The sequence below is a fragment of the Hemiscyllium ocellatum genome, chromosome 9, assembly GCF_020745735.1.
Source record: "Hemiscyllium ocellatum isolate sHemOce1 chromosome 9, sHemOce1.pat.X.cur, whole genome shotgun sequence".
Taxonomy (NCBI): Eukaryota; Metazoa; Chordata; class Chondrichthyes; order Orectolobiformes; family Hemiscylliidae; genus Hemiscyllium; species Hemiscyllium ocellatum.
Window position 1 is genome coordinate 50,967,039 of NC_083409.1, and position 24,997 is coordinate 50,992,035.

Consider the following 24,997-nt stretch of genomic DNA (forward strand, 5'->3'; position numbering starts at 1 on the left):
AAAAGCGGGGTGATATGTTTTGAAAGATCAAATTAAGGTATGAATTGTACAGTAAATGGCAGAACCCTTAGGAGCATTGACATAGAGGGGGATCTGGGTGTACAAGTCCATACAGATGAAAGTGGCGTCACAGGTGGATAATGTGATCAAGAAGGCATACAGCATGCTTGCCTTCGTCGGCTGTGCATCAAATATAAAAGTTGACAAGTTATGTTACAGCTGTATAAAACTTTAGTTAGGCCACATTTAGAATAATGTGTGCAGTTCTGATTGGCCCACTTTCTGAAGTATGTGGATGCTTTGGGGGGGATGCAGCAAAGGTTTACCAGGAATTTAGTTATGAGGAGAGGTTGGATAAACTCAGAATGTTTTCACTGGAAAGACATAGGCTGAGGGGTGACCTGATAAAGAGCTACAAAATTATGAGAAGCATAGGGTGGATAGTCAGAGTCTTTTTCACAGGGCAGAAAGGTCAATGACAAGAGGGCAGAAGTTCAGGGTGAGAGGGGGCATATTTAGCTGATAATTGTGGGGAAAATTTTTCAGAGAGGGTGGTAGGTGCCTGGCAGGCACTGAGAGTGGAGGTGATGGAAGCAGGCACATTAATAACATTTAAGGTGTATCATGATAGGCACATGAACAGGAGGCAAGCATATAGATAGAAACTGCAAATGGACAATAAGTAGTACAGCTAAATAAGGAACAGGAATTCGTGCAGTCTACGTGGGCTGAAGGGCCTGTTGCTATTCTGTATTGTATTGTATCTGTTCATCTCTGCTGCAAGAATCACACCTGCTCATTGCCATTTTATCCTCTTACTTATGATGTTGCCATGACCCTTAACTTGCAAAGCCTCTCCTATCCCTTCTGTTTAATAACCTTTCTATCTCGTGTATCCTTCCCTTTACTGCCATATTAATTCTTCTTCTTGTAATTTTTCATTTATGTAATCCTTGTTATCCCATTATTATCCTAATTCTCTTCCCTACAGTCGTTCCTACGCCCACCTCCCTTTATCGTCATTCCTCTTCTTCATCAGAATATGCTTCCCTTCTCTAAGTAGTCTCCAAACAGTCGCGATAATTCACTCTGCAAGAGGCAAAAGAAAAGGTGGTTGATTGGTCAGCATGTTCGATCTGATTCTTGGGCATTGCCATGGAGAAAGCAGGCAGAGGAGCTTCAAGCTCTCCTAGTTCTTGGGTAATCCAAGAAAAGCACAAGGCTTGAACATATTCATTTTGTTTACAGAGATTCTAGCTGCTATCAGTCCAAATTTTTCTCAGTGGCTATCACACAATTGAGCAATGTCATGTTTTAATTTCAGTATCAGTACAAATCTAAGTTTTAAGTATCTTAGTGATCGGCTGATTGAATCAATTGGTAGGTTCCTTTGCTGTTTGCAAAGACCACACTGAACCAACCATGCTTACAAAAACAAAACCAGCTTTGCTAATGTGATTCTGCAATTGGACAGCAATTGCTCATCAATCATTAGTGCATAAATAACAACAAGAAAAATCACCTTAAGATAATCAGTTAAGCTTGTAACAGGGCAGCATGGTGGATTGGTGGTTAGTACTGCTGCCTCACAGTGCTAGGAACCTGTGTTCAGTTCCAGCCTTGCTTTGTGTGGAGTTTGCACATTCTCCCCGTGTATACATGGGTGTTTTATGGGTGCTCTGGTTTCTCCCACAGCCCAAAGGTGTGCAGGGGCTCTACCATTGAACTACAAGAGGGCCCTAATTAGCCCACTTATGTTTGTTATTTTTAAAATTTAACCTAGTTTTCTAATCAACCCGGTTAGAGATGTCTTTACACATCTACAGATCAGGTGGGACTTGAACCCAGGCCTCTCGGTTTGACTTTGTCACAAATAGCCCCTTTTAGCTTACTTATGTATGGTTAGCTTTGAATAGCCATCACCTGTTTCTTCTGAAACTTAAGTCGGACATTAGCAAACTTAACACTGTAATAACTAGACACTTGTAGCATTGGGAGAAAGTGAGGACTACAGATGCTCGAGCTCAGAGTCAAAAAGTATGGTGCTGAGAAAGCAAAGCCAGTCAGGCAGCACCTAAAGAGCAGGAGAATCTATGTTTCGAGTATAAGCTCTTCATCAGAATGTGAGGCGGGGGGTGGGGTTGAGACATAAATGGGAGGGAGGGTAGGGCTGGGGGGGAAGGTAGCTGTGAATGCAATAGGTAGATTAAGGTTGGGGGTCAGGTCAGAGTGGAGGATGGAGCGGATAGGTGGGAAGGAAGATGGACAGCTAGGACGGTTCAAGAGGTAGGTGCCAAGTTGGTGAGTTGGATCTGGGATGAGATAGGGGGAGGGGAGATGAGGAAACTGGTGAAATGGAGGATGGGGAAATTTCTGGCTGTAACAGGCTGCTCTTTTTTTTTTGAGGTATTTTAGGTGTAGGAAACAATTTCCTTGAGTTCCAGCAGCAGCAATTACTGTTTTATATGCTGTTGCATTGTTTTGGAACTTCAGAGGAAAAAAAAGTCAAAACAACAGCATTTTTAAAAGGGAGAGAAACAGACAAAGGAAGCACATGGTGAGGTTAGTGCAGGAGAGAGAAAGAGTGTGAGAGAGAAAGAAACCCACACTGCTAACTGACACAGCATTGAACCTATGCTTATACTGCCTTTGCTGTTTGAATTCATATACAGGGGAACCTCAATTATCCGAATGTGATGGGCGGGCACTATTTCTTTCGGATAATCAATTCTTTGATTAATCGATTAAATGCCTTTCCTCTGGGGCTCGGAGTTTTTAAAGTCAGCCCCCCTGTCAGGAGACTGCAGCAGCACACAGCGTGCGAGACCCCTCCCTCAATACCGTGCCACCGCCCCCTCAACTGTCCAACACTTCCCCCATCCCCCGAAACCGCCCCGTCCAACACCACCCTCTCCCGCCCCCAACACTACCCCTGTCCAACACCACCCGTCCCCGCCCCCAACCCTGTCCAACACCGCCCCCAATCCTGTCTAACACCAATCCCCGCTCCAACCTGGCCCTCCCACCACCTCCAGCACTGCCCCTGCACCCCTCTTCGGGGTAGCCGGACTGGACACCAATATAAGACTGCTGCTGCTGCCTTTGTAGAGTAAATCTCCAAATGGCACATACCCACACACAGCCACAGCCCCACACACAGCTTTTTACTGCACCGTTTTGACAGGTTCCATCTCTGCTCTGTACAGGGCAGACTGGTCAGATTATCTGGGGTGGGGGGTGAGGGGAATCGGGGGCAAGGTTAGGGTACACCACTCTGTAGAACTCCAGGGAAAGTGTGGGGAGAGAGAGAGGGCTGGAGGTCAGACTTTTGGAGACGCTGCTTGTTTAATCACTGTAAACAAAAGATGCAATTGCTGTTTGAAACACGTCTTTGATGTAATGTTTCTATCGGACTTCGAAATCTTCTTCGAATAATTTGATTTTCGGATAATTGGTATTCGGATAATCAAGGTTCCTCTGTATTGCTGGACACCGGAGTGCATATGGGAAAATTAACAAGCAGTGAAATTCACAACTAATCTTGGAGTAACCTGTTTGGGAGAGGTCACAGCACAGAAACAGATAAGTGAATATTTTAAGTGTGGCCTTAAATTAAGTCTGCAGTTGTGAGTAGAATGGGTTCTTTCTTGATTATATGTTTTATTGAAATATGGCTGTTGATTAAACTTAAATTAATACTTATGGCTTATATTTTAACCTGGAGCAGTGTTTTATAGAAGAATAAGACAGTGCCATTTTCTGGGTCTGGAGATTGAAAGAAGCAAAAATGGCCTTTAGTACAGTGATATGCTCTTGTCGGATGTGGGAGTTTAGGGAGAGTTTACATGTTACTGAGGATTTTATCCGCATTAAATGCGATAGGATTCACAACCAATCAGATCAAATAGATCAATTGGAGAGACAGAGGCAATGAGGAATTTACAAGAGCAAGGGGATGTGATGGATGGCAGTTACAGGAAGGGAGAAAAGTCGTAGATACAGTCACATAGATGGGTTACTCTAGGAAAGGTAAGAGAGGTAGGCATGTAGTGCAGGAGTCTTTTGAGGCTATCCTCATTTCAAACAAGTATGCTGTTTTGGAAAATGTAGAGGGTGATTGATTCTCAGGGGAACGTAGCACGAACAGCTAAGTTTCTGGTATTGAGACTGGCTGTAATGCAATGAGGGATATGTTGGATTCCAAGATATCAATTGTGTTAGAGCACTCTCTAGTCCGAGTTACAGCCAGACATTTCTGTAATCAGCAGCAAAAAATCAAAATGGTGTGTTGCTTCCCTGGTGCCAGGATCAAGGATGTCTCGAAGGGTGCAGAATGTCCTCAAGGGGGAGAGGGGCCAGCAGGAGGTCATTGTACATATTGGAATCAACGACATAGGAAGGGAAAAGGTTGAGATTCTGAAAGGAGATTACAGAGAGTTAGGCAGGAATTTAAAAAGGAGGTCCTTGAGAGTAGTAATATCTGGATTACTCCCAGTGCCATGAGCTAGGGAGGGCAGCAATAGGAGGATAGAGCAGATAAATGCATCACTGAGGAGCTGGTGTGTGGAAGAAGGATTCACATTTTTGGATCATTAGAATCTCCTTTTGGGGTAGAAGTAACCTGCACAAGAAGAATGGATTGCAACTAAATTGGAAGGGGACTAAAATACCAGCAGGGAGATTTGCTAGAGCTGCTTGGGAAGATTTAAACTAGTATGGTTGGGGATTGTGGGACCCAGGGAGATCTTGAGGAAAGAGATCAGTCTGAGACTGGTCCAGTTGAGAACAGAAGTGAGTCAAACAGTCAGGGCAAGCAGGGACAAAGCAGAGAACAAGGTAGAACTGATAAATTAAACTGCATTTACTTAAATGCAAGAGGCCTAACAGGGAAGGCAGATGAACCCAGGGCATGGTTAGGAACGTGGTACTGGAATATCATAGCAATTATAGAAATGTGGCTCAGGGATGGACAGGATTGGCAGCTTAATGTTACAGGATAAAAGTGCTATAGGAAGGGTAGAAAGGGAGGCGAGAGGGAATGGAATTTTTGATAAGGGAAAGGATTACAGCTGTACTGAGGGAGGATATTCATGGGAATACATCCAGGGAAGTTATTTGGGTGGAACTGAGAAATAAGAAAGGGATGATCACATTATATGGATTGTATTATAGACCCCCTAACAGTCAAAAGGAAATTGAGAAACAAATTTGTAAGGAGATTTGTTATCTGTAAGAATAACAGGTGGTTATGATATGGCATTTTAACTTTCCAAACATAGACTGGGACTGGCATAGTGTTAAGAGTTTAGATGGAGAGGAATTTGTTAAGTATGTACAAGAAAATTTTCTGATTCAGTATGTGTATGTACCTACTGGAGAAGGTGCAAAACTTGACCTACTCTTGGGAAATAAGGTGGGGCAGGTGACTGAGGTGTCAGTGGGGGAGCACTTTGGGGCCAGCGACCATAATTCTATTAGTTTTAAAATAGTGATGGAAAAAAAATAGACCACATCTAAAAGGTGAAGTTCGAAATTTGAGGAAGGCCAAATTTGATGGAATTAGGCAAGGACTTTCAAAAGCTGATTGGGGGCAGATGTTCACAGGTAAAGGGACGGCTGAAAATGGGATGCCTTCAGAAATGAGATAATGAGAGTCCAGAGACAGTATACTCTTGTTAGGGTGAAAGGAAAAGCTAGCAGGTGTAGGGAATGCTGGCTGACTAAAGAAATTGAGGGTTTGGTTAAGAAACAGAAGGAACCATATGTAAGGTATAGCCAGGATAGATCGAGTGAATCCTTTAAAGAGTACAAAGGCCGTAAGAATATACTAAAGAGGGAAATCAGGAGGGTAAAAAGGGGACATGAGATAGCTTTGACAAATAGAATTAAGGAGAATCTAAAAGGTTTGTACAAATACATTAAGGACAAAAGGCTAACTAGAGAATAGGGCCCCTCAAAGATCAGCAAGGCAGCCTTTGTGTGGAGCCGCAGGAAATGGGGGAGATACTGAAGAAGTAAGTTGCATCAGTGTTTACTGTGGAGAAGGAAATGGAAGGTATATAATGTAGGGAAAAGAGATGGTGACATCTTGAAAAATTTCCATATTACAGAGGGGGAAGTGCTGGCTGTCTTGAAATGCATAAAAGTAGATAAATCCCCAGGACCTGATCAGGAGTGCCCTCGAACTCTGGGAAGCAAGGATAGTGATTGTTGGGCATCTTGCTGAGATACTTGGATCATCGATAAATCGCAGGTGAGGTGCTGGAAGACTGGAGGTTAGCTAATGTGGTGCCACTGTTTAAGAAAGGTGGAAGCCTGTTACCAGTGGATTGCCACAAGGATCAGTGCTGGGTCCACTTTTAATCATTTACACAATTGATTTGGATGTGAGCCTAAGAGGTCGAGTTAGTAAGTTTGCAGATGACACCAGAATTGGAGGTGTAGTGGACAGCGAAGAAGGTTACCTCTGAATCGCAGGTAGGTAGGATAGTGAAGAAGGCACTTGGTATGCTTTCCTTTATTGGTCAGAGTATTGAGGTCATGTTGCGGCTGTACAGGACATTGGTTAGGCCACTTTTGGAATATTGCGTGCAATTCTCGTCTCCTTCCTATTGGAAAGATGTTGTGAAACTTGAAAGGGTTCAGAAAGGATTTACAATGATGTTGCCAGGGTTCGAGAATTTGAGCTTTAAGGAGAGGTTGAATAGGATATGACTGTTTTCCCTGGAGCATCGGAGGCTGAGGGGGGTGACCTTATACAGGTTTATAAAACAATGAGGTGCATGGATAGGATAAAGAGGCAAAGCCTCTCCCCTGAGGTGGGGGAGTCCAGAACTAGAGAGCATAGGTTTAGGGTGAGAGGGGAAAGCTATAAAAGAGATCTAAGGAGCAACTTTTTCTCACACAGGGTGGTACGTGTATGGAATGAGCTGCCAGAGGAAGTGGTGGAGGCTGGTACAATTGCAACATTTAAAAGGCATCTGAATGGGTATATGAATAGGAAGGGTTTTGAGGGATATGGACCAGGTGGGACTAGATTGGGTTGGGATATCTGGTTGGCATGGACTAGGTGGACCGAAAGGTCTGTTTCTGTGCTGTACATCTCTATGCCTCTATGACATTGATTCCGTGTGGTTGGAGGATCCCAAGACGGAAGATGAGGTGTTCTTCCTCCACTCGATGGGTGGCTAGGATTTGGCAGTGGAGGCGGCCCAGGACTTGCATGTTCTTGTTGGAGTGGGAGGGGGAGTTGAAGTGTTCGGCCATAGGACAGTGGGGTGTTTGGTGCAATAAATTTGCAGCATTGCTTCAGACAATCAGAGTTGATTTGTCAATCATCACTTTTACTGTAATAAAAATTTGCGATCAGGGCTATTACTTAAATTGTTCTGATCGTGAAATTTAGCATACTTGCATTTGGAATATTTTTGGATCATGTCTCTATTTTCAGATAAATGTGTAGTGACTGGGTACAGTCCTGAGATGAGGAAGAGGCAGATGATGAAGGCAATAGGAATATGATCAAACTGTGGCCTAATGCACCAAGCTAGAAGAGCGTAACACACATCTAATGTCAACTTAATTGAATACAAGTGTTTTTCATGATTTGACATAGTTCTGATTAGAGAGAACTTTGAGGAGCTGGGAAACAGGGTTGAACAGATTAAGATTGATGAAGTTGATGTGCTGGAAATTTTGGCAAACATTAAGATTTACAAGTCCCCAGGGCTAGACCAGATTTATACAAAGTTGATCCGGGAAGCGAGAAAGGAGGTTGCTAAGCTGCTGGTGAAGATCTTTGCTTCTTCACTCTCCACAGGAGTCGTACTGGATGATTGGAGGGAGGCGAATGTTGTTCCTCTTTTCAAGAAGGGGAATAGGGAAATCCCTGGCAATTACAGACCAGTCAGTCGTACGTCTGTGGTCAGCCAGGTTTTGGAAAGAATTCTGAGGGTTAGGATTTGTGACTATTTGGAAAAGTATAGAGTGATTAAAGGCAGTCAGCATGACTTTGTGAGGGGTAGGTCGTGGCTCTCAAATCTTATTGAGTTCTTTGAGGAGGTGCCGAAATAGGTCGAGAGTAGATGTGGTGTATATGTATTTCAGCAAGACATTTGATAAGGTTCCCTATGGTAGGCTCATTGGATGCTGCCTGAACTGCTGTGCTTTTCCAGAACCACAGATCCAGAATCTGGTTTCCAGCATCTGCAGTCATTGTTTTTACCTCATTCATAAAGTCAGGAAGTATGGGATACTGGGAGATTTGGCTATCTGGATTCAGAATTGGTTGGCTGACAGAAGGCAGAGAGTAGTTGTAGATGGAAAGTATTCTGCCTGGAGGTCAGTGGTGAGTGGCGTCCTGCAGGGCTCTATTCATGGACCTCTTCTCTTTGTAGTTTTTATAAATGACTTGGATGAGGAGGTTGAGGGGTGGATTAGTAAATTTGCCGATGACACCAAGTTTGGAGGAGCCGTTGATAGTATCGAGGGCTATTGCAGGCTGCAGCGCAATATAGACAGGATGCAGAGCTGGGCTGAGAAATGGCAGATGGAGTTCAACCTGGATAAATGCGAAGTGGTGCATTTTGGAAGGTCAAACTCGAATGCTGAATATAGGATTAAAGGCAAGATTTAGGTAGTGTGGAGGGATCTTGGTGTTCAAGTGCATAGATCCCTCAAAGTTGCCACCCAAGTGGATAGGGTTGTTGAGAAAGCATATGGTGTTTTGGCTTTCATTAACAGGGGGATAGCGTTTAAGAGTCTTATTGTGAGGTTTGCTGCAGCTCTACAAGACCTGCTGAGACCATACTTGGAATGTTGTGTCCAGTTCTGGTCGTCCTATCATAGGAAAGATACAGAGGCTTTAGAGAGGGTGCAAAGAAGGTTTATCAGAATGCTGCCTAGACTGGAGGGCTTGTCTTACAAAGAGAGGTTGACTAAGCTGGGACCTTTCTCTCTGGAGAGGAGGAGGAAGAGAGGTGACCTGATCGAGGTATACAGGGTAATGAGAGGCTTGGATAGAGTCAATAGCCAGAGACTTTTCCCCAGGGCAGGATTGATTGGCACGAGGGGTCATAATTTTAAGGTATTAGGAGGAAGGCATAGAGGAGACGTCAGCGATGATAGGTTCTTTATGCAGAGTTGTGAATGCATGGAATGCATTGTCAGCAGTGATGGTGGAAGCAGAGTCATTAGGGACATTTAAACAACTGCTGGACATGCACCTGGACAGCAGTGAGTTGAAGGGTAAGTAGGTTAGGTTATTTTATTTTAGATTAGGAATAATCCTTGGCACAACACCATGGGCCAAAGGGTCTGTTCTATACTGTACTTTTCTACGTTATAATAAAGCATGTATGTGTTCACAGAGGAGAGAAACGTAATGGGACAAACGATAGGGAAGCCGGAAATGAAAGTAAAACATATTTCCAAGAAACTTATAGATCGAGCCCTGGGTTTGGCGGAAGAGCAGGTTCTGTTAAAAGGTTTGGTTTGCAGGTGGGCAGCTTAAGAAGTTGTGAACAAAAGCAGAAGTTGCTGGAAAAGCTTAGCAGATTTGGCACCATCTGAAGAAAAATCAGAGGTAACAGTTCGGGTCCTTGCTCAAGAACTGACTGAGTTCTGTGGCGGGGTCAATGCACTTGATTTCTCTGCACAGATGCTGCCAGACTTGCTGAGCTTTTCCTGCAGTTTCTGTTTTTGTTTCTGATTTGCAGCATCCGCAGTGCTTTCATTTTTTATTTAGCTTAAGAATTTAGTTGCAAACCTTCCTGCATCCAGTTTAAATTTGGCTCTTTTCAAACCTCTCAAACACTTGTCAACAGTGGGACAATTTTACTTTTCTCCTGACAGCATTTATAATTCAAACGTAAAGCGACACTACAATTGATGTTTAGTTTTTACAAGATTACGATTGATTGCTCTCTGTTCCAGCCTCAATTACTTCTAGAAATAACAGCATGACTACTCGTTGAAAGCTGATGACAAATATTTCGACAGTTGGAATGACTATTCTATCCTACTGGCATATCTAGTGAAATTATCGCAGCTACCTTTGGCTTACAACCTTTGTTCTGTGCCCAAGCACATACTTCAAGATGAAATTGGGGTCTTTAATTAAAAGCTTTAGTGAAGTTTTTGAAAAGCACATATCATAATCGAATGAATAAATTCAATGAAATTTGGTGAAATGTGTTTTAAAATTTTTAAAACCTTATGATAACTGAGTGGTAAATGGCAGCTTTTTAAAATTTGTGAAATGATCTCATTAGATTTCAAGATTTAAATAGGTTTTGAAAATTTCTCATTCAGATTTATTGTCTTCTGAAGCTACCGGTGGTTTTTAATGAGCAATTTTCTCACTGTTTATGTGTATTCATATAGTCTATAGCTACTTTTATGTGTCTGACTTCTTCATTTCTGATTTTGTGGCTCTATTACTTACAGCCAGTCAAGAAAATGTAATGGTGAAATAGTAACACTAAAATATGGCTGAGTAGTTATGATAATAGAAAGTATGTGCTTCTTACATTACTAATGACAGACTGCTATTGAATTTCTCTTGACATTTGGTGTGATGACTTGGAAGGCATTCTGCTTGTCTTTCCATGCGACTCTGTACAGTTAAGAAACAAAAGCTTAAGAAACAAATGAGCACTAAAATTAACAAAAGTTCTGATGGAGGGTCACTGGAGTCGAGACATTAATTCTGTTTTTCTCTCCACAGATGCTGCCAGACCTGCTGAGTTTCTCCAGCACTTTTTGTTTTGCTTTTACTTTGTTATTTTGATAATGGCTTAATCTTGTTCTCTTGAATTTTCTAGTGTTGCAAACATTTTGTTGGCTAAGTACTAGAAACATCTCTTAAGTAATCCAGTGGTTAGGGTCTTTATTTTGTTTTTCTTCTTTATCTATATAGACTGTCGCATTTGAAGGAAAAGCATATAATCAGACTGGAGAAGTTCAAGGATGCTCCTGTTCAAGACCCAGCTTTTTCAGTGGCAACATCCTCTTCATATCCTGAAAAAATCAAGTGCAAATCAAAGCGAAAGAAAAAACACAAGAAACGTTCACATGAAGAAAATAGCCGAGAGAAGCACCAAACTTCCACAACTACAAAACCTACTTATTGCTCAACAGATCGTACAGGTGAATTGTCATGGTGTAAGATATGTCAGTGTTCTGAATTCTGCAGACATGCACTTCAACACAAAGCAGTGCCATCAACTGAGGAAGAAGATCTCAAGTTGTTGGAGGCAAAAGCAAGTTGCTCTTCATTTGAATGCTTACAAACTGGTTTTAAAGACTATGTAAGCAAAATATATTTACAAGAAGCTAAAGAGGCTACTGGAAATCATTATGCAAAGGACAGAAATGAGTACTGTACAATTAACACTCTGCACGGAACAAGCAAACTCACTGTTTCAAGTGATGAATTAAGAGAGAAGAAGATTGAAACCAAAGAACAGGCAAAATCTTCAGAGCTGCATATGAAAATGAATTATTCAGATCTAAAACAAAATGTTAAGGAATCGCATGAAGTTCTAAGAAACATTGAAGAACTAGATAGCTCCAAAGAAAAATCTGACATGCTTGTGAAGTTACAGGAAAAGCCTAGTAGCTCTGGAAAATTATTTGATGTGTGGAAAGTAACCAGCGCACCCCTGAAACCTGTCAAAAATACAGGAAATTTGAGTGAAGGATCAAAAATTCCAGAATCTCTTATTTGGGAGAGGTGCAATAAAATATCTAATTGCTTGAGAGAACGCAGAAAGAAATCTAAAAAATTGGAACAGGCTGGCAATGAGTCCAGCACAGTCAGAACGGCATCTTGCTTAGTCAAAACTTCGGGAAAACCCAGTGATCAGTCAAAATCCACAGGGGTTGAAAACCCAAATGTAATTTCTAAGGAGCAAAAAAGCTCTGAATCATTTCGTCAGAATTACGAACAGTCATTAAGGTCCTGTAATGATCCTGAAAGGACAAAATTGGTTCGCGAAAGAAAAGGAGAATCAGGATATCCACAAGAACATCAGTGTGAAATCACAGATTCGGACTTAACTCCGAAGTCTGGACTCTTTGCGACAACTGATGTGGCAGTATTATCACCAAGCTGTGAAAAAGTTGAGGAATTTGGAACTCCAAAACAAGCTAAAAAGTTTAATAGTTTTAAAATTCTTAAAAAGGTCTATGCTACTGATGCCTTGTCACAGAGTAATTCTCAAAAGTTATTAACTTCAAGTGCTGCTCCGTCAAAAGGTCAATCTTCAGACAATGCAACAAAATCTACTCCGAAAGAGCAGGATCATGTGCTGTTTGCACATCAACCGGTAATAGAAGTTTATTTCCTTTCCTTATCTGATTGTTGGATTCTAATGTTTATAATGATTTTTAAATAGGTAAAGTAGACCAGCAATGCAGTATGTCCCGATTTAGCAGGCCACTTGAGCCACAGCATTTAATTTGGAAAATCACAGTAATCCTCAGTGATGCTACTTCTGCAAATGAATTGAAATGCTTAACATAAGATAGCTTTTCAAAATGCATTAGTGTCCAATGATTCTTTTACAGCCCTTTCTAGTTAAGCACATTCATATTTATGATCAATATCTTCTTCTCTATCAGTAACTAAAAAGTCGCTGTAATTGCCTTTAATTGACTGATGTTGACTATAATATACTACTGACCTTATTGTTACAATTTAGCATTTAGTTTTTCGCTGTATTGATTTCCATAGTATCAAATAGATTTATAAACTCCAGCCTGTTTTTGTGACTGCGTAGCTCTTCTGAACTCAGTGTATATTATACAAAAGAATATGATTTAGTGCAACAGATGTTAGATATTTGGTAAAAGATTCAAGTATATTGCTTTTAAAATTAGCTAATCGAGAGCTAAATGAACTTGTGAGCATATTTATTCAGAAAAATGCAGCTTAAGTTAAAAACCACTTTGCTAACGATGGTTACAATGAAACATTGTACCCAGTTAATCCTGTTTTTACTATATTTTAATCCTTTAAGGATACTCAAAGATTGAATTCATCTACCACTTTACCAGATAATGTGGATATGGATACTGATCAAAAGGTGGGTTTTTTTTTTGACAAGGCATCCAATGATTAGTATGACTGCCGATCTTCAGTAAAACCAGTAGAATCAATAATATACAGATGTCAGAGGGAGATTTTATATTCAGAGAAGGCATGGGATGTCCTGTCTGCCAATGTAGTTAACTCAGCCAATCCTTGGATAAGCACATGGATGATGATGGGATAGTGTAGGTGGATGGGTTTAGATTAATTCAGAGGTTGGCGCAACATCAAGGGTCCAAGGGCCTGTACTGCGCTGTGTTGTTCTATGTTCTCTATGAATAATCTTTCCTGTGGAAAGTACGGTTGAACTTTGGTTATTGTTATTCAAAATTTTTTACGTGAGTGGATCACTAAATTTTAGGTACAGTACAAAGACGCTTATTTCAGTTTCATTTAAGATTAGATTAGATTCCCTAAGTGTGGAAACAGGCCCTTCGACCCAACCAGTTCACACTGACCCTCCAAAGAGTAACCCACCCAGATCCATTTCCCTCTGACTAATGCACCTAACACTACGGGCAATTTAGCATGGCCAATTCACCTGACCTGCACATCTTTGGACTGTGGGAGGAAACCAGAGCACTGGAGGAAACCCATGCAGACACGGGGAGAATGTGCAAATTCCACACAGACAGTCATCCGAGGCTGGAATTGAACCTGGGACCCTGGTTCTGTGAGGCAGCAGTGCTAACCACTGAGCCACTGTGCCATCCCTAAAAGTGAATGCAGTGCTTATGCCATCTCTGGCTTGTCTCGAACTACCAACCTTTCGGTTAATAGCCAAACTTGCTGACCAATCGTGTCACACAAAAAGTTGAAAGCCTAATGTAGGCAAACACAAACAAAAAAATTATGATCATCATACTATAGTTTTGGATTACCTGCATAGGATAATCCAGATTCAACACCTTCAAGATATACTGCTTGCTCGATGTTGCTGTTTCAAAACTTACTTTTTAAATTGTTACTGTGCTGCCCTGAACTTAGTTCCTGGAGATGATTTTAAGATTTTGTTTATTCCTGCATTGAAACTTTACATCTGAATTAAACTGCATAGTTACTTTTTACAAAAAGCTTAAAGTTCTTTCCATAGATGTAAGCTATTTAGTATATAATTGATCTATAAATACGTTTGTCTTATTGGTTTCAAAAAATGTTTTAAAAATAGTAATGAACCATTAATAATATAGTTATTAATGCAAAACAACTTTTACAATTATTATTTGGTCTGTTTCAACCCAATCTCAGCCATGTTAAAAAGAATTCTGTTCTCTCAAGTCCCTAAGGTCAGTGATCTTCAGCCATTGTTGACCTGCCTACAATTTTTCTTTAAAATGGAGAAAAATATAAAACTGCTTGAGTTCATTTCTCTTTTCCTCACAGTAAGTGGCACTACTTTACAAGATGCATGGAATGTTTTTTAGATACACTGATTTACGTTAAGAGTTATCATGATTCAAACTTTCTGATTTTAATGATTGTTAAGTAGTCTGTGAATTTGCAACATTGAGGAAGCAGTATAAATTGGATCTATTATTGATTCTATATTGCCTTGCACAGGTTACACAAGGCCATTGTATGAATGTTCATTGATCAGCAGTCCTCGCGGACAAGGATGACTCACCTACACTCTCAGAGTCCATAGATGGCTTGTACAGACCGATGCTGCTACCTCAGTCAGTATTACACTTGGAGCAAGTGGTGGTCACAAGAAGGGGTTGGTGGGGCATTGCTGTGGCAGTGCGTTGCTTTTGCTGTTTTTGCTCCAGCTTCCATTTTTTTTCCTGATGGCAAATCTCGAGGTGCTCGATGTCTTCCCAGATGCTGCTCCTCCACTTTGAACAGTGTTGGGCCAGTGATTCCCAGGTGTCTGTGGGATTGCTGCACTCCACCAGTGAAGCAATTCCGCTGTCCACCTGCATGAATGTTATCAGACACTCGTCTACCAAATTCTAATTTTATTCAGGATATGAGGTAGGCTGTCATGGGCTGGTTCATTTTTAGAAGTGTAAATGCAGCTGAATGCAACTATCCGCAAAAAGCCTAATTTCTCACTTTCCACGGAGGATAGATTCTTGGTAAGTGTTTGATAATATTTAGCATGAAACACTTTGAGGAATATTTCTTGCACCAATGTTTATAGGCTATGATTAGAGGCCTCCAATAATCATAAATAGCTATATTCCTGACAGGTATGACTAGTCACTGGAGGAGTTTATCCTTGACCCCTTAGTAATTGCTATTTTCATTTCCTCTTTCAGTCAGCTTTTGCATGCAAGTTGAAGTATAGCTGCACTGTTTTCTTGTTGGTAAATTCAAAGCACAACAGCAATATCAGTTTAAATCAGCGACATGAGACCAATATAAATTAATTGGAACAAGAAATTTAAAGTTTTTTGTAGTTCTTGAGACTCCTAGTGCACTGCTGTGTAATCATCAAAAATAAAGATTTCATGATTGTACTCCAGTTAAGAGGGAGACTTGATGTCCAGAGGAAGAGAGAAAATATTTTGACCATAAACACGTTGTTAATGAATTTGCTAAAAAGTGCTTGTATCTCATTGTACTTTTTTTTATTTTTAATTTTAGCCTTGATCAGTTTGAATGTTCAGCTCCAGCTTTACTTTGCTGGTTGGTACAAGGAAGTCAGTTGGCTGGGTGGTTGATCTGTGTTGCTAGGAACATAGGTTCAATTCTTGCACTGGCTGAGGTTACCATGAAGGGCTCATCTTCTCAACCTCTCCCTTCTCATGAGGTGCGGTGACCTAATTAAACAACCACCAGCCATCTCTTGCTTATGAGAGAGCAGCCCTGTGGTCTGGTAGGACTATGGCAACTTCTATGTAAAATAAAAAGTGCTATGTTTCAACTCCAGGATCGTATTAAACTAAACAGCCTTGCAGCTGTCCTTTTGGAGTCACCTGTTCAAAGTGATCCAATGGGACAACTGAGATGGTGTTTACAGCAAGACATTGAGAAGAAAACTACAGAAAGTAACATTGGGACCTGCTCTTGGAACTAAGTAAAGTTTTTGCCCTGTGAGAATCAACCTGGTCCCTGTGAAAACCTTGTACTTATGTTCAGCCATACTATCCTACAGTATTTGGGCCTGTGGCAAGATGTCTGATGCCTTTGTGGTAACCAACTCTGTAAACCAAGTGTTTATCAAGGCTCCCTCAACTCTTCAATCTTGCTGTTACTGCAGTGCATAAGGAAACCATCAGGAACAGACCTGCAGTCATTGACATTAGATTCCACTCAAGAAAACTCTTCACTCTCTCCAAACAGCATACTTTCACCGAAGTCAGAAGCAGTTATTGGATAATCTCTGTATGGAGATGACTGTGCCTTAGCTGCCAGCAGCAAGGAAATTGCCAGAATTTATTTTCTTCACTTGTGAGACGTGATGGGACGCCATGTGCTATAAGTAAACTCTTTAACGCTGTTAGGGAAGGAATTCCAGGATTGTGATCCAGTGATAATGAAGGAAATGGTGATATATTTCTAAGTCTGGACGGTGAGTAGCTTGGAGGGAAACTTGCGGCTGATGGTATTCCCATGTGTCTGCTGCCCTTGTCCTTCTTGATGGAAATAGTCATGGTTTTGGAAGGTGCTCTCTAAGGATGTTTGATTAATGGTGAACAAATGCCTGAGTGCTGTCAAAACTTTTGGTCATATTCTCAGGCTTAAAGAGACTGTTTTTATGTCTCAGTCAGCACTGAGCACACATAATGGAGCACCAGACACAACTGTTGATGGAACCAACTTAAGGTTGTAGAGAAATTCTTTGATCTTGGCAATGTTCTGTCTGTGGATGCCACGATTGACAGCGATATTGGTCGGTGTAGCCAAAGAACAATTTCTTCCCAAGACAAACTCCATGATAGTGTCTAGAAGCAGTATGGCATCAGGTTGAGATGTAAGATTAAACTCAACCCTGTTGTGTGGCACAGAATTCTGATTCTGGTACGTGCTCCTCATCAAAACTGTGCTACGCTTCTACCAAAGACACCTGAGTTCTGCCATGAGATTTCAGTGGCAAGACAGTTATGAGTGATGTAGGTCTTCTTTGTTTTGGGCACAGCAACGTGGCAATTATTTTTCAGAAACTTCAACTTACATGGGCAGCCCAGTTCTCCCACATTCTATCAGCTGATCTTCCTTCAGGAACTGTTTTAGAGCAAGTGAATGAAAGGTTATCGGTGAAAACAACACAAGCACCCTTAAAAAGGCCCTTACAAAAACCTTCATTGCGGCCCATTGGGAAACCATTGCAGGAAAGTTTGGACTTGTGGAGGCAAACACTGCAATTTGGTCCAGCCTGCTTCAAAGACTATTCATGCCAAACTGGCAACAACCAACATGCTAAGGTAGCCCAGAGATGGTGCAGCTACATTTTCCCTTATCACCAATAAAGACAATATTAACTGCCAGTTCTGGGACAGTCCATGATCTTTCTTTAATCTCTTTTCAAGGATGAACCCAGAGAAGATGTCGCATTCACTTCTAGCTTGGTCATATCTGAAAAACAAGGAGTCTATCGCTACATTACAATTAATGCAAAAGCAATTATAAGCAAATCCTGCAGACAGTTCATAGCTGGCTTTGCTCTTCTACTAAATTTGACTCTTTATTTAAGATTAATTTCTCAATAGACAGATTCTGGTTTTGAATTGACCCAAGTATGTTGCAAGCTGTAGTTAGTTACTTAGTTCGAAATTAGAGATGTTCTGAACTTCCCAAGGAATCCCTTTTTTTACAAACTGAAGTTTGAGTTTGTTTTTGAATTTTCTTGCCTTGAAATGTAATGTAATAATTTTGTATTAATACGTAATAGATACCCAGAACAGTACAGCATAGGAACAGACTCTTTGGCCCACCATGTCTCTGCTGACCATGATGCCATTCTAAACCAATGCCATCTGCCCTGCACATTATTCATATCCTTCTCTACTCTCTGCCTATTCATGTGTCTGCCTAAATACATCTTAAATGTTGCTATGATACGTTTCTATCATCTTCCCTGTCAGCACGTTCCAGGCACCTACCAATCTGGAACAGAGGGACCTCTGAGTTCAAGTGCACAGTTCTCTGAAAGTGGAGTTACAGGTAGACAGGGTGGTGACGAAGGCTTTTGGCACACTAGCCTTCATCAATCAGGCATTGAATATAGAGGTTGAGAAGTTATGTTGTACAGAACATTGGTGAGACTGCATTTGGATATTGTGTTCAGTTTTGGTCACCTTGTTATCGGAAGGATGTGATTAAACTGGAAAGAATGCAGAAGAAATTTACAAGGATGTTGCCTGGACTCAAGGGTCTGAGTTATAGGGAGAGGTTAGACAAGCTAGGACCTTTTTCTTTAGAGCATAGGAGACTGAGTGGGGATCTTCTAGACATGTATAAGATCATGAGTGGCATGGATGAGGTGTTTGCACTCAGTCTTTTTCCCAGGGTTGGGAAATTCAAGATGACAGGACATCAATTTTAGGTTAGAGGGGAAAGAATAAAATGGAACCTGAGGGGCAACCTTTTTACACAGAGGATGATGCACATAATGAGCTTCCAGCAGAAGTGGTTGAGGTAGGTACATTAACAATATTTCAAAGACATTTGGACAAGTACATCAATAGGAATGGTTTAGAAGGATGTAGGGCTAGTGTGGATGGACATTTTGGCTGGCATGGGCCAGTTTGGGTCAAAGGTCCTGTCTCTGTGCTATTGGACTCCAAGACTCTCTCAAAATAAAACTTGCCTCGTCCATCTCCTTCAAACTTTCTCCCTCTGACTTTAAGCCTCGTATTTCATATTTCCACCTTGGGAAAAAGACTCTGACTATCCATCCTATCTGTGTCTCTTTTAAAACTATATAAAATTATCAGGTAGCCGCTCAGCTTCCAATGTCAAGTGAAAACAATCCAAATTTGCCTACCTTTTCCTTTGAATTAATACATTCCAATTCAGGCAGCATCCTGGTAAATCTCTTTTGCACCCTCTCCAAAGCTTCCACATTCTTTCTATAGTGTGGGGAGCAGAACCACACAATATTCCAAACTCATGACATTTGCCAAGTAGTTGTATAATGTCAGTGTTAGTTTGAATATTAATAAAGATCAATGTTTAAAGATTTGATTTCATGCAGACAACGTATCAAAGATATCCTTTTCCTTTCCTCTCAATTACTGAACAGAGGCAACTGATCTGCCTGAACTACTCTGCGAAGTAAAGCTAATCAAAAGTAAACAGTTTGTACAGCCAACTCATGATGTCAGTGGTGCAACATTACAGCATAATTTGCACATTATGATATAACATAAAAATAAAAGTTCCCTGGAAATTGAGGGGTTACAAATTTGTCTGATAATTTTAATCAATCCAGTTATTGAAGAAAGTTGATTTCAATTTAACAAAGCAAATTATCCCATATGAATGGGAAAATTAAGTATTGCTTTGAAAAAAATCCCTTGATGTATTTCACATACAATGTAGCTCCCTTAATTAGATGTGACTGCCAACAATAACCCAATCAATCCCTCCATCTCAGACAGGCCTTGGAACTATTAGTACCGTTAAATATATATGTAAATATTTTTGCAGAAACAAGTAACTGATTATATGAATTCTGTTTTGATAGGATTGTATAAGGTTGGGCATATGGAATTAGCATGGAAAGGAGCTGTTGAGATTTTTTGTTTTATTTTATTTCAACTCACAAAGTTTTTTACAATTGTATATATACTTTTAAAAATGGCCATAAAACATTGATAGTTTTAATGGCTAAAGGCGATTCAGTATTGGTGACCCATACTATATTAATGTTTTAACTAATTGTATATGTATTAAGTCCTATCTGAAACATCATTGATTGCATTTGGAGGTAAATATATTGACTAACACTGTTCATACAGAGAATTCCCTTGTCAATTGTTGTATTCTGCTTGGAATCATGGAATTACAACCTGTTGAACTGTTCAGTATTTGCACTTGTGACTCTGGCAAACTATACTTCCTTTTCCATGTGAAGAATGTTGGTTTATTTGGAATTTGTGTTCCAAATGACTGAAACTGAGGAACAAATCTTTAGATCGTGGACTTATAATTGCAATTCTGTTTATGGCAGTTCAAATCTGATGTTTAAGATCACTAAAAATAACAAGTACTCCTTGTTTTAAGAATGGATAATCCTCCAATGGATATTAAGTCTCATGGCTATATCAGAAATTTTTGCTTCATTTTGCATTGGAACACTAAAAGTTGTTTCTCTCACTAAAGATGGAGATAGTAGAAGAGCTGCAAACAGCTCGACATGAGAAAGTCTTGGAGGTGGAACTGGGACAGAGCTATGGAGAGTTGACGAGCATGGATATAGATCCACCTCAGGAAATAAAAATATTCTCAAGTAAGTTACACTTTAAATTATCATTTATTTCATCCTTTTTATTCCCCTTCTTTACCTTTATTTAGAATATTGTCTCGATAAACGCTGCTCTTTTTCTAAATAGCATGTTTTACAATTGATATTTTCCACTAAGAAAACCAAAAGAAATATTTTAGCTCATAACAACAGTTAGCGAGCATTTTCTAATATTATTAGGAAGTTTGGCAAATTTTAAGCTTCATCATACTTAGAAAGAAAGTGTTTTCTGTGTTTGTATTCATGCAGTTTGTAATTTCCCCAGTTTAAGAAAATGAACAATTATCAGTGCAGAGATTTAAAGAAAATTATTTCAACTAGAGTTGTAAATGTTTTGTTAAGTATGCATAGTCAAATTTCTGGTCTTTACCAAGTTCCACATTTTGTTTCTTTGTTTACTGGGTGCTGGCTGGGTCAATATTTATTGTCCATTCCTAGTCGCCCTTGAGGATGTGGTGGTCAGCTTCTGTCTTCAACCATTTGCAGTAGGTACAGCTGTTGGGATGGGATTTTGAGAATTTCAATCCAGTGACACTAAAGGAGCAGGGATGTATTTCCAACTCAGGATTGGAGGTAACTTAGAGGTCATGGTGTTCCCATATATCTGCTATCATAGATATGTACAGCACGGAAAGAGACCCTTCGGTCCAACTCATCTATGCTGACCAGATATCCCAACTTAATCTAGTCCCATCTGCTAGCACTTGGCCTAAATGCCTGTAAACCTTTCCTATTCACGTACCCATCCAGAAGCCTTTTAAATGTAATTATACGAGCCTCCACCACTTCCTCTGGCAGCTCATTCATAGACACACCACCCTCTGTCTGGAAAAAAATTGCCCTTTTATGTTCCTTTTACACCTTTCCCCTCTCCCCCTAAACCTATGCCTTCTATTTCTGGACTCCCCCAGCCCAGGGAAAATACCTTGTCTGTTTACTCTATCCAAGCGCCTCATTTTATAACATCTATAAGGTAACCCCTCAGCCTCCAATGCTCTCTGGAAAACAGCCATCACCTATTCAGCCTCTCCCTATCGCTCAAACAGTCCAAACCTGGCAATGAACTTGTAAATCTTTTCTGAACCCTTTCAAGTTTCACAACATCCTTCCAAAAGGAAGGAGACCAGAATTGCACGGAATATTCCAAAAGTGGCCAAGCCAATGTACTGTTCAGCTGCAACATGACCTCCCAACTCCTGTACTCAATGCTTTGACCAATAAAGAAAAGTATACTAAACTCCGCTTTCACTATCCTATCTACCTGCAACTCCACTTCCAAAGAGCTATGAACCTGCACTCTAAGGTCTATTTGTTCAGCAACACTCCCAATGACATTATCATTGAGTGCATAAGTCCTGCTCTGATTTGCTTTCCCAAAATGCAGCACCTCACATATCTAAATTAAACTCCATCTGCCACTTCTCAGCCCATTGGCCCATTTCATCAAGATTCCTTTGTGCACTGAGTTAACCTTCTTTGTTGTTCACTACACCTCCAATTTTGGTGTCATCAGCAAACTTACTAACTAGACCTCTTATGCTCACATCCAAACGATTTATATAAATGACAAAAAGCAGTGGACCCAGCACCAATCCTTGTGGCACGCCACTGGTCACTGGCCTGGAGGTGAAAAGCAACTCTCCACCGCCCTCTATCTCCTACCTTCAAGCTAGTTCTATATCCAAATGGCTAATTGTCCTTGTATTCCGTGAGATCTAACCTTGCTAACCAGTTTGTCATGAGGAACCTTGTTGAACGCGTTACTGAACTCCATATAGATCATGTCTCCTGCTTTGCTCTCATCAATCCTCTTTGTTACTTCTTCAAAAAACTCAGTCAAGTTCGTGAACATGATTTTCCATGCGCAAAGCCATGTTGACTGTCCCTAATTAGTCCTTGCCTTTCCAAATACATGTACATCCTGTCCCTCAGGATTCCCTCCGACAACTTGCCCACCTCCAACGTCAGGCTCACTAGTCTATAGTTCCCTGGCTTGTCCTTACCACCTTTCTTAAACAGTGGCACCACGTTAGCCAACCTCCAGTCTTCCAGCACCTTACCTGTGACTATCGATGATACAAACATCTCAGCAAGGGAAGCAGGATCACTCCCCTAGCTTCCTACAGAGATGTAGGGTATACCTGATCAGGGCCTGTGGATTTATTCACTTTTGTGTGTTTCAAGACATCCATCACCAACACCTCTGTAATATGGACATTTTTCAAGATGTCACCATCTCTTTCCCCACATTCTATATCTTCCATGTCCTTCTCCACAGTAAACACTGATGCAATGTACTCACTTAGTATTTCTCCTGTCTCCTGCAGCTCCACACATAGGCAAGGCAGCCTATCTTTGAGGGGCCCCAATCATTTCCTAGTTACCCTTTTGTCCTTAATTATTTATAAAAACCCTTTGGATTCTCCTTAACCCTATCAGCCAATGCTATCTCATGTCCCCTTTTTGCCCTCCTGATTTCCCTCTTATGTATACTCCGACTGCCTTTAAACTCTAAGGATTCACTTGATCTCTCCTGTCTATACCTGACATATGCTTCCTTCTTTTTCTTAACCAAAACTTCAATTTCTCTAGTCATCCAGCTTTCCCTACACCTACCAGCCTTTCCTTTATTCCTAATTGGAATATATTGTCTTTGGACAGCCATCCCTTTACCTGCCCCCAATCAGCTTTTGAAAGTTCTTCCCAAATATAGTCAAAATTAGCCTTCCTCCAATTTAGAACTTCACCTTTTAGATCCAGTCTATCCTTTTCCATCAGTATTTTAAAACTAATAGAATTATGGTTGCTGGCTTCAAAGTGCTTCCCTGACTGACACCTCAGTCACCTGCCCTGCCTTATTTCCCAAGAGTAGATCAGGTTTTGTATCTTCTCTAGTAGATACATCCACATACTGAATCAGAAACGTTTCTTGTACACACCTAACAAATTCCTCTTCATCTAAACTCTTAACACTGGCAGTCTCAATCTATGTTTAGAAAGTTAAAATCCCCTATCATAATCATCCTATTATTCTTGCAGATAACTGAAATCTCCTTAAAATTTGTTTCTCAATTTCACACTGACTATTCGAGGGTCTATAATGCAATCCCAATAAGGTGATCATCCCTTTCTTATTGCTCAGTTTCAACCAAATAGCTTCCCTGGATGTATATCTGGGAATACATCAGTACAGCTGTAATGCTATCTCTTATCAAAAACGCCACACCCCCTCCTCTCTTGCCTCCCTTTCTATCCTTTCTGTAGCATTTGTATCCTGGAACATTAAGCTGCCAGTCCTGCCCATCTCTGGGGGAGAAAGTGAGGACTGCAGATGCTGGAGATCAGAGCTGAAAATGTATTGCTGGAAAAGCGCAGCAGGTCAGGCAGCATCCAAGGAGCAAGAGAATCGACCTTTCGGGCATGAGCCCTTCTTAAGGAAAGATGCCCGAAACGTCGATTCTCCTGCTCCTTGGATGCTGTCTGACCTGCTGCGCTTTTCCAGCAACACATTTTCAGCTCTGCCCATCCCTGAGCCATGTTTCTGTAATTACTATGATGTCCCAGTCCCATGTTCCTAACCATGCCTTGAGTTTATCTGCCTTCCCTGTTAGGCCCCTCACATTGAAGTAAATGCAGTTTAATTTATTGGTCCTACTTTGTTCTATGCTTTGTTCGTCTCTGCCCTGACTGGTTTGGGGAGAAAAGAAGCCAATCAAACAGTCTCAGATTGATCTCTTTCCTCACTATCTCCCTGTGTCCCACACCCCCACCTTACTAGTTTAAAATCTCCTGAGCAGATTTAGCAAATCTCTCTGCCTGTATATTAGGCCTCTTCCAATTCAGGTGCAATCCGTCCTTCTCATACAGGTCACTTCTACCCCAGAAGAGATTCCAATGATCCAAAAAATGTGAACCCTCCTCTCATGCATCAGCTCCTCAACTACGTATTCATCTGCTCTATCCTTCTATTCCTACCCTCACTAGCTCGTAGCACCGGGAGTAATCCAGACATTACTACCATCAAGGACGTCCTTTTTAAATTCTTGCCTAACTTTCTATGTTCTCCCTACAGAATCTCATCATTTTCCCTTCATATTCCGTGAGTTTCGATATGTACAATTACCTCCTGCAGTTCCCTCTCCCCTTTTGAGAACATCTGCACGATCTCTAAGACATTCTTGATCCAGCACTAGGGAGGCAACACACCATTCTGATTTTTCACTGCAGTCTGCAGAAATGTCTCTATGTACCTCTGACTAAAGAGTCCCCTATAACAATTGATTGCTTGGAACCTGATGTATTCCTCATTACATTAGAGCCAGTCTCGATACCAGAAGCTTGGCTGTTCATGCTACATTCCCCTGAGTCCATCACCACCTACGTTTTTCAAAACAGCATACTTGTTTGAAATGGGGATGGCTACAGAAGACTCCTGTACTACCTTCCCATCCCTCCTACTTCTTCTGGAGGTAACCCATATACCTGACTAA

At 40.9% G+C, this 24,997-nt stretch overlaps 1 protein-coding gene across 4 annotated transcripts in view; it reads left to right on the forward strand.

Annotated features, from left to right (window-relative positions):
• swt1 (SWT1 RNA endoribonuclease homolog) overlaps positions 1 to 24,997 on the forward strand; it is a 140,556-nt gene that overhangs the window by 32,846 nt on the left and 82,713 nt on the right. For 3 of the 4 annotated variants that reach the window (XM_060829746.1, XM_060829748.1, XM_060829747.1), the window contains 3 exons: positions 10,919 to 12,329; positions 13,023 to 13,088; positions 20,366 to 20,492. In XM_060829746.1, the coding sequence (XP_060685729.1) occupies positions 10,919 to 12,329; positions 13,023 to 13,088; positions 20,366 to 20,492 (1,604 nt within the window). The remainder of the gene's footprint in view (positions 1 to 10,918; positions 12,330 to 13,022; positions 13,089 to 20,365; positions 20,493 to 24,997) is intronic. The other variant, XM_060829749.1, reaches the window with a different exon arrangement.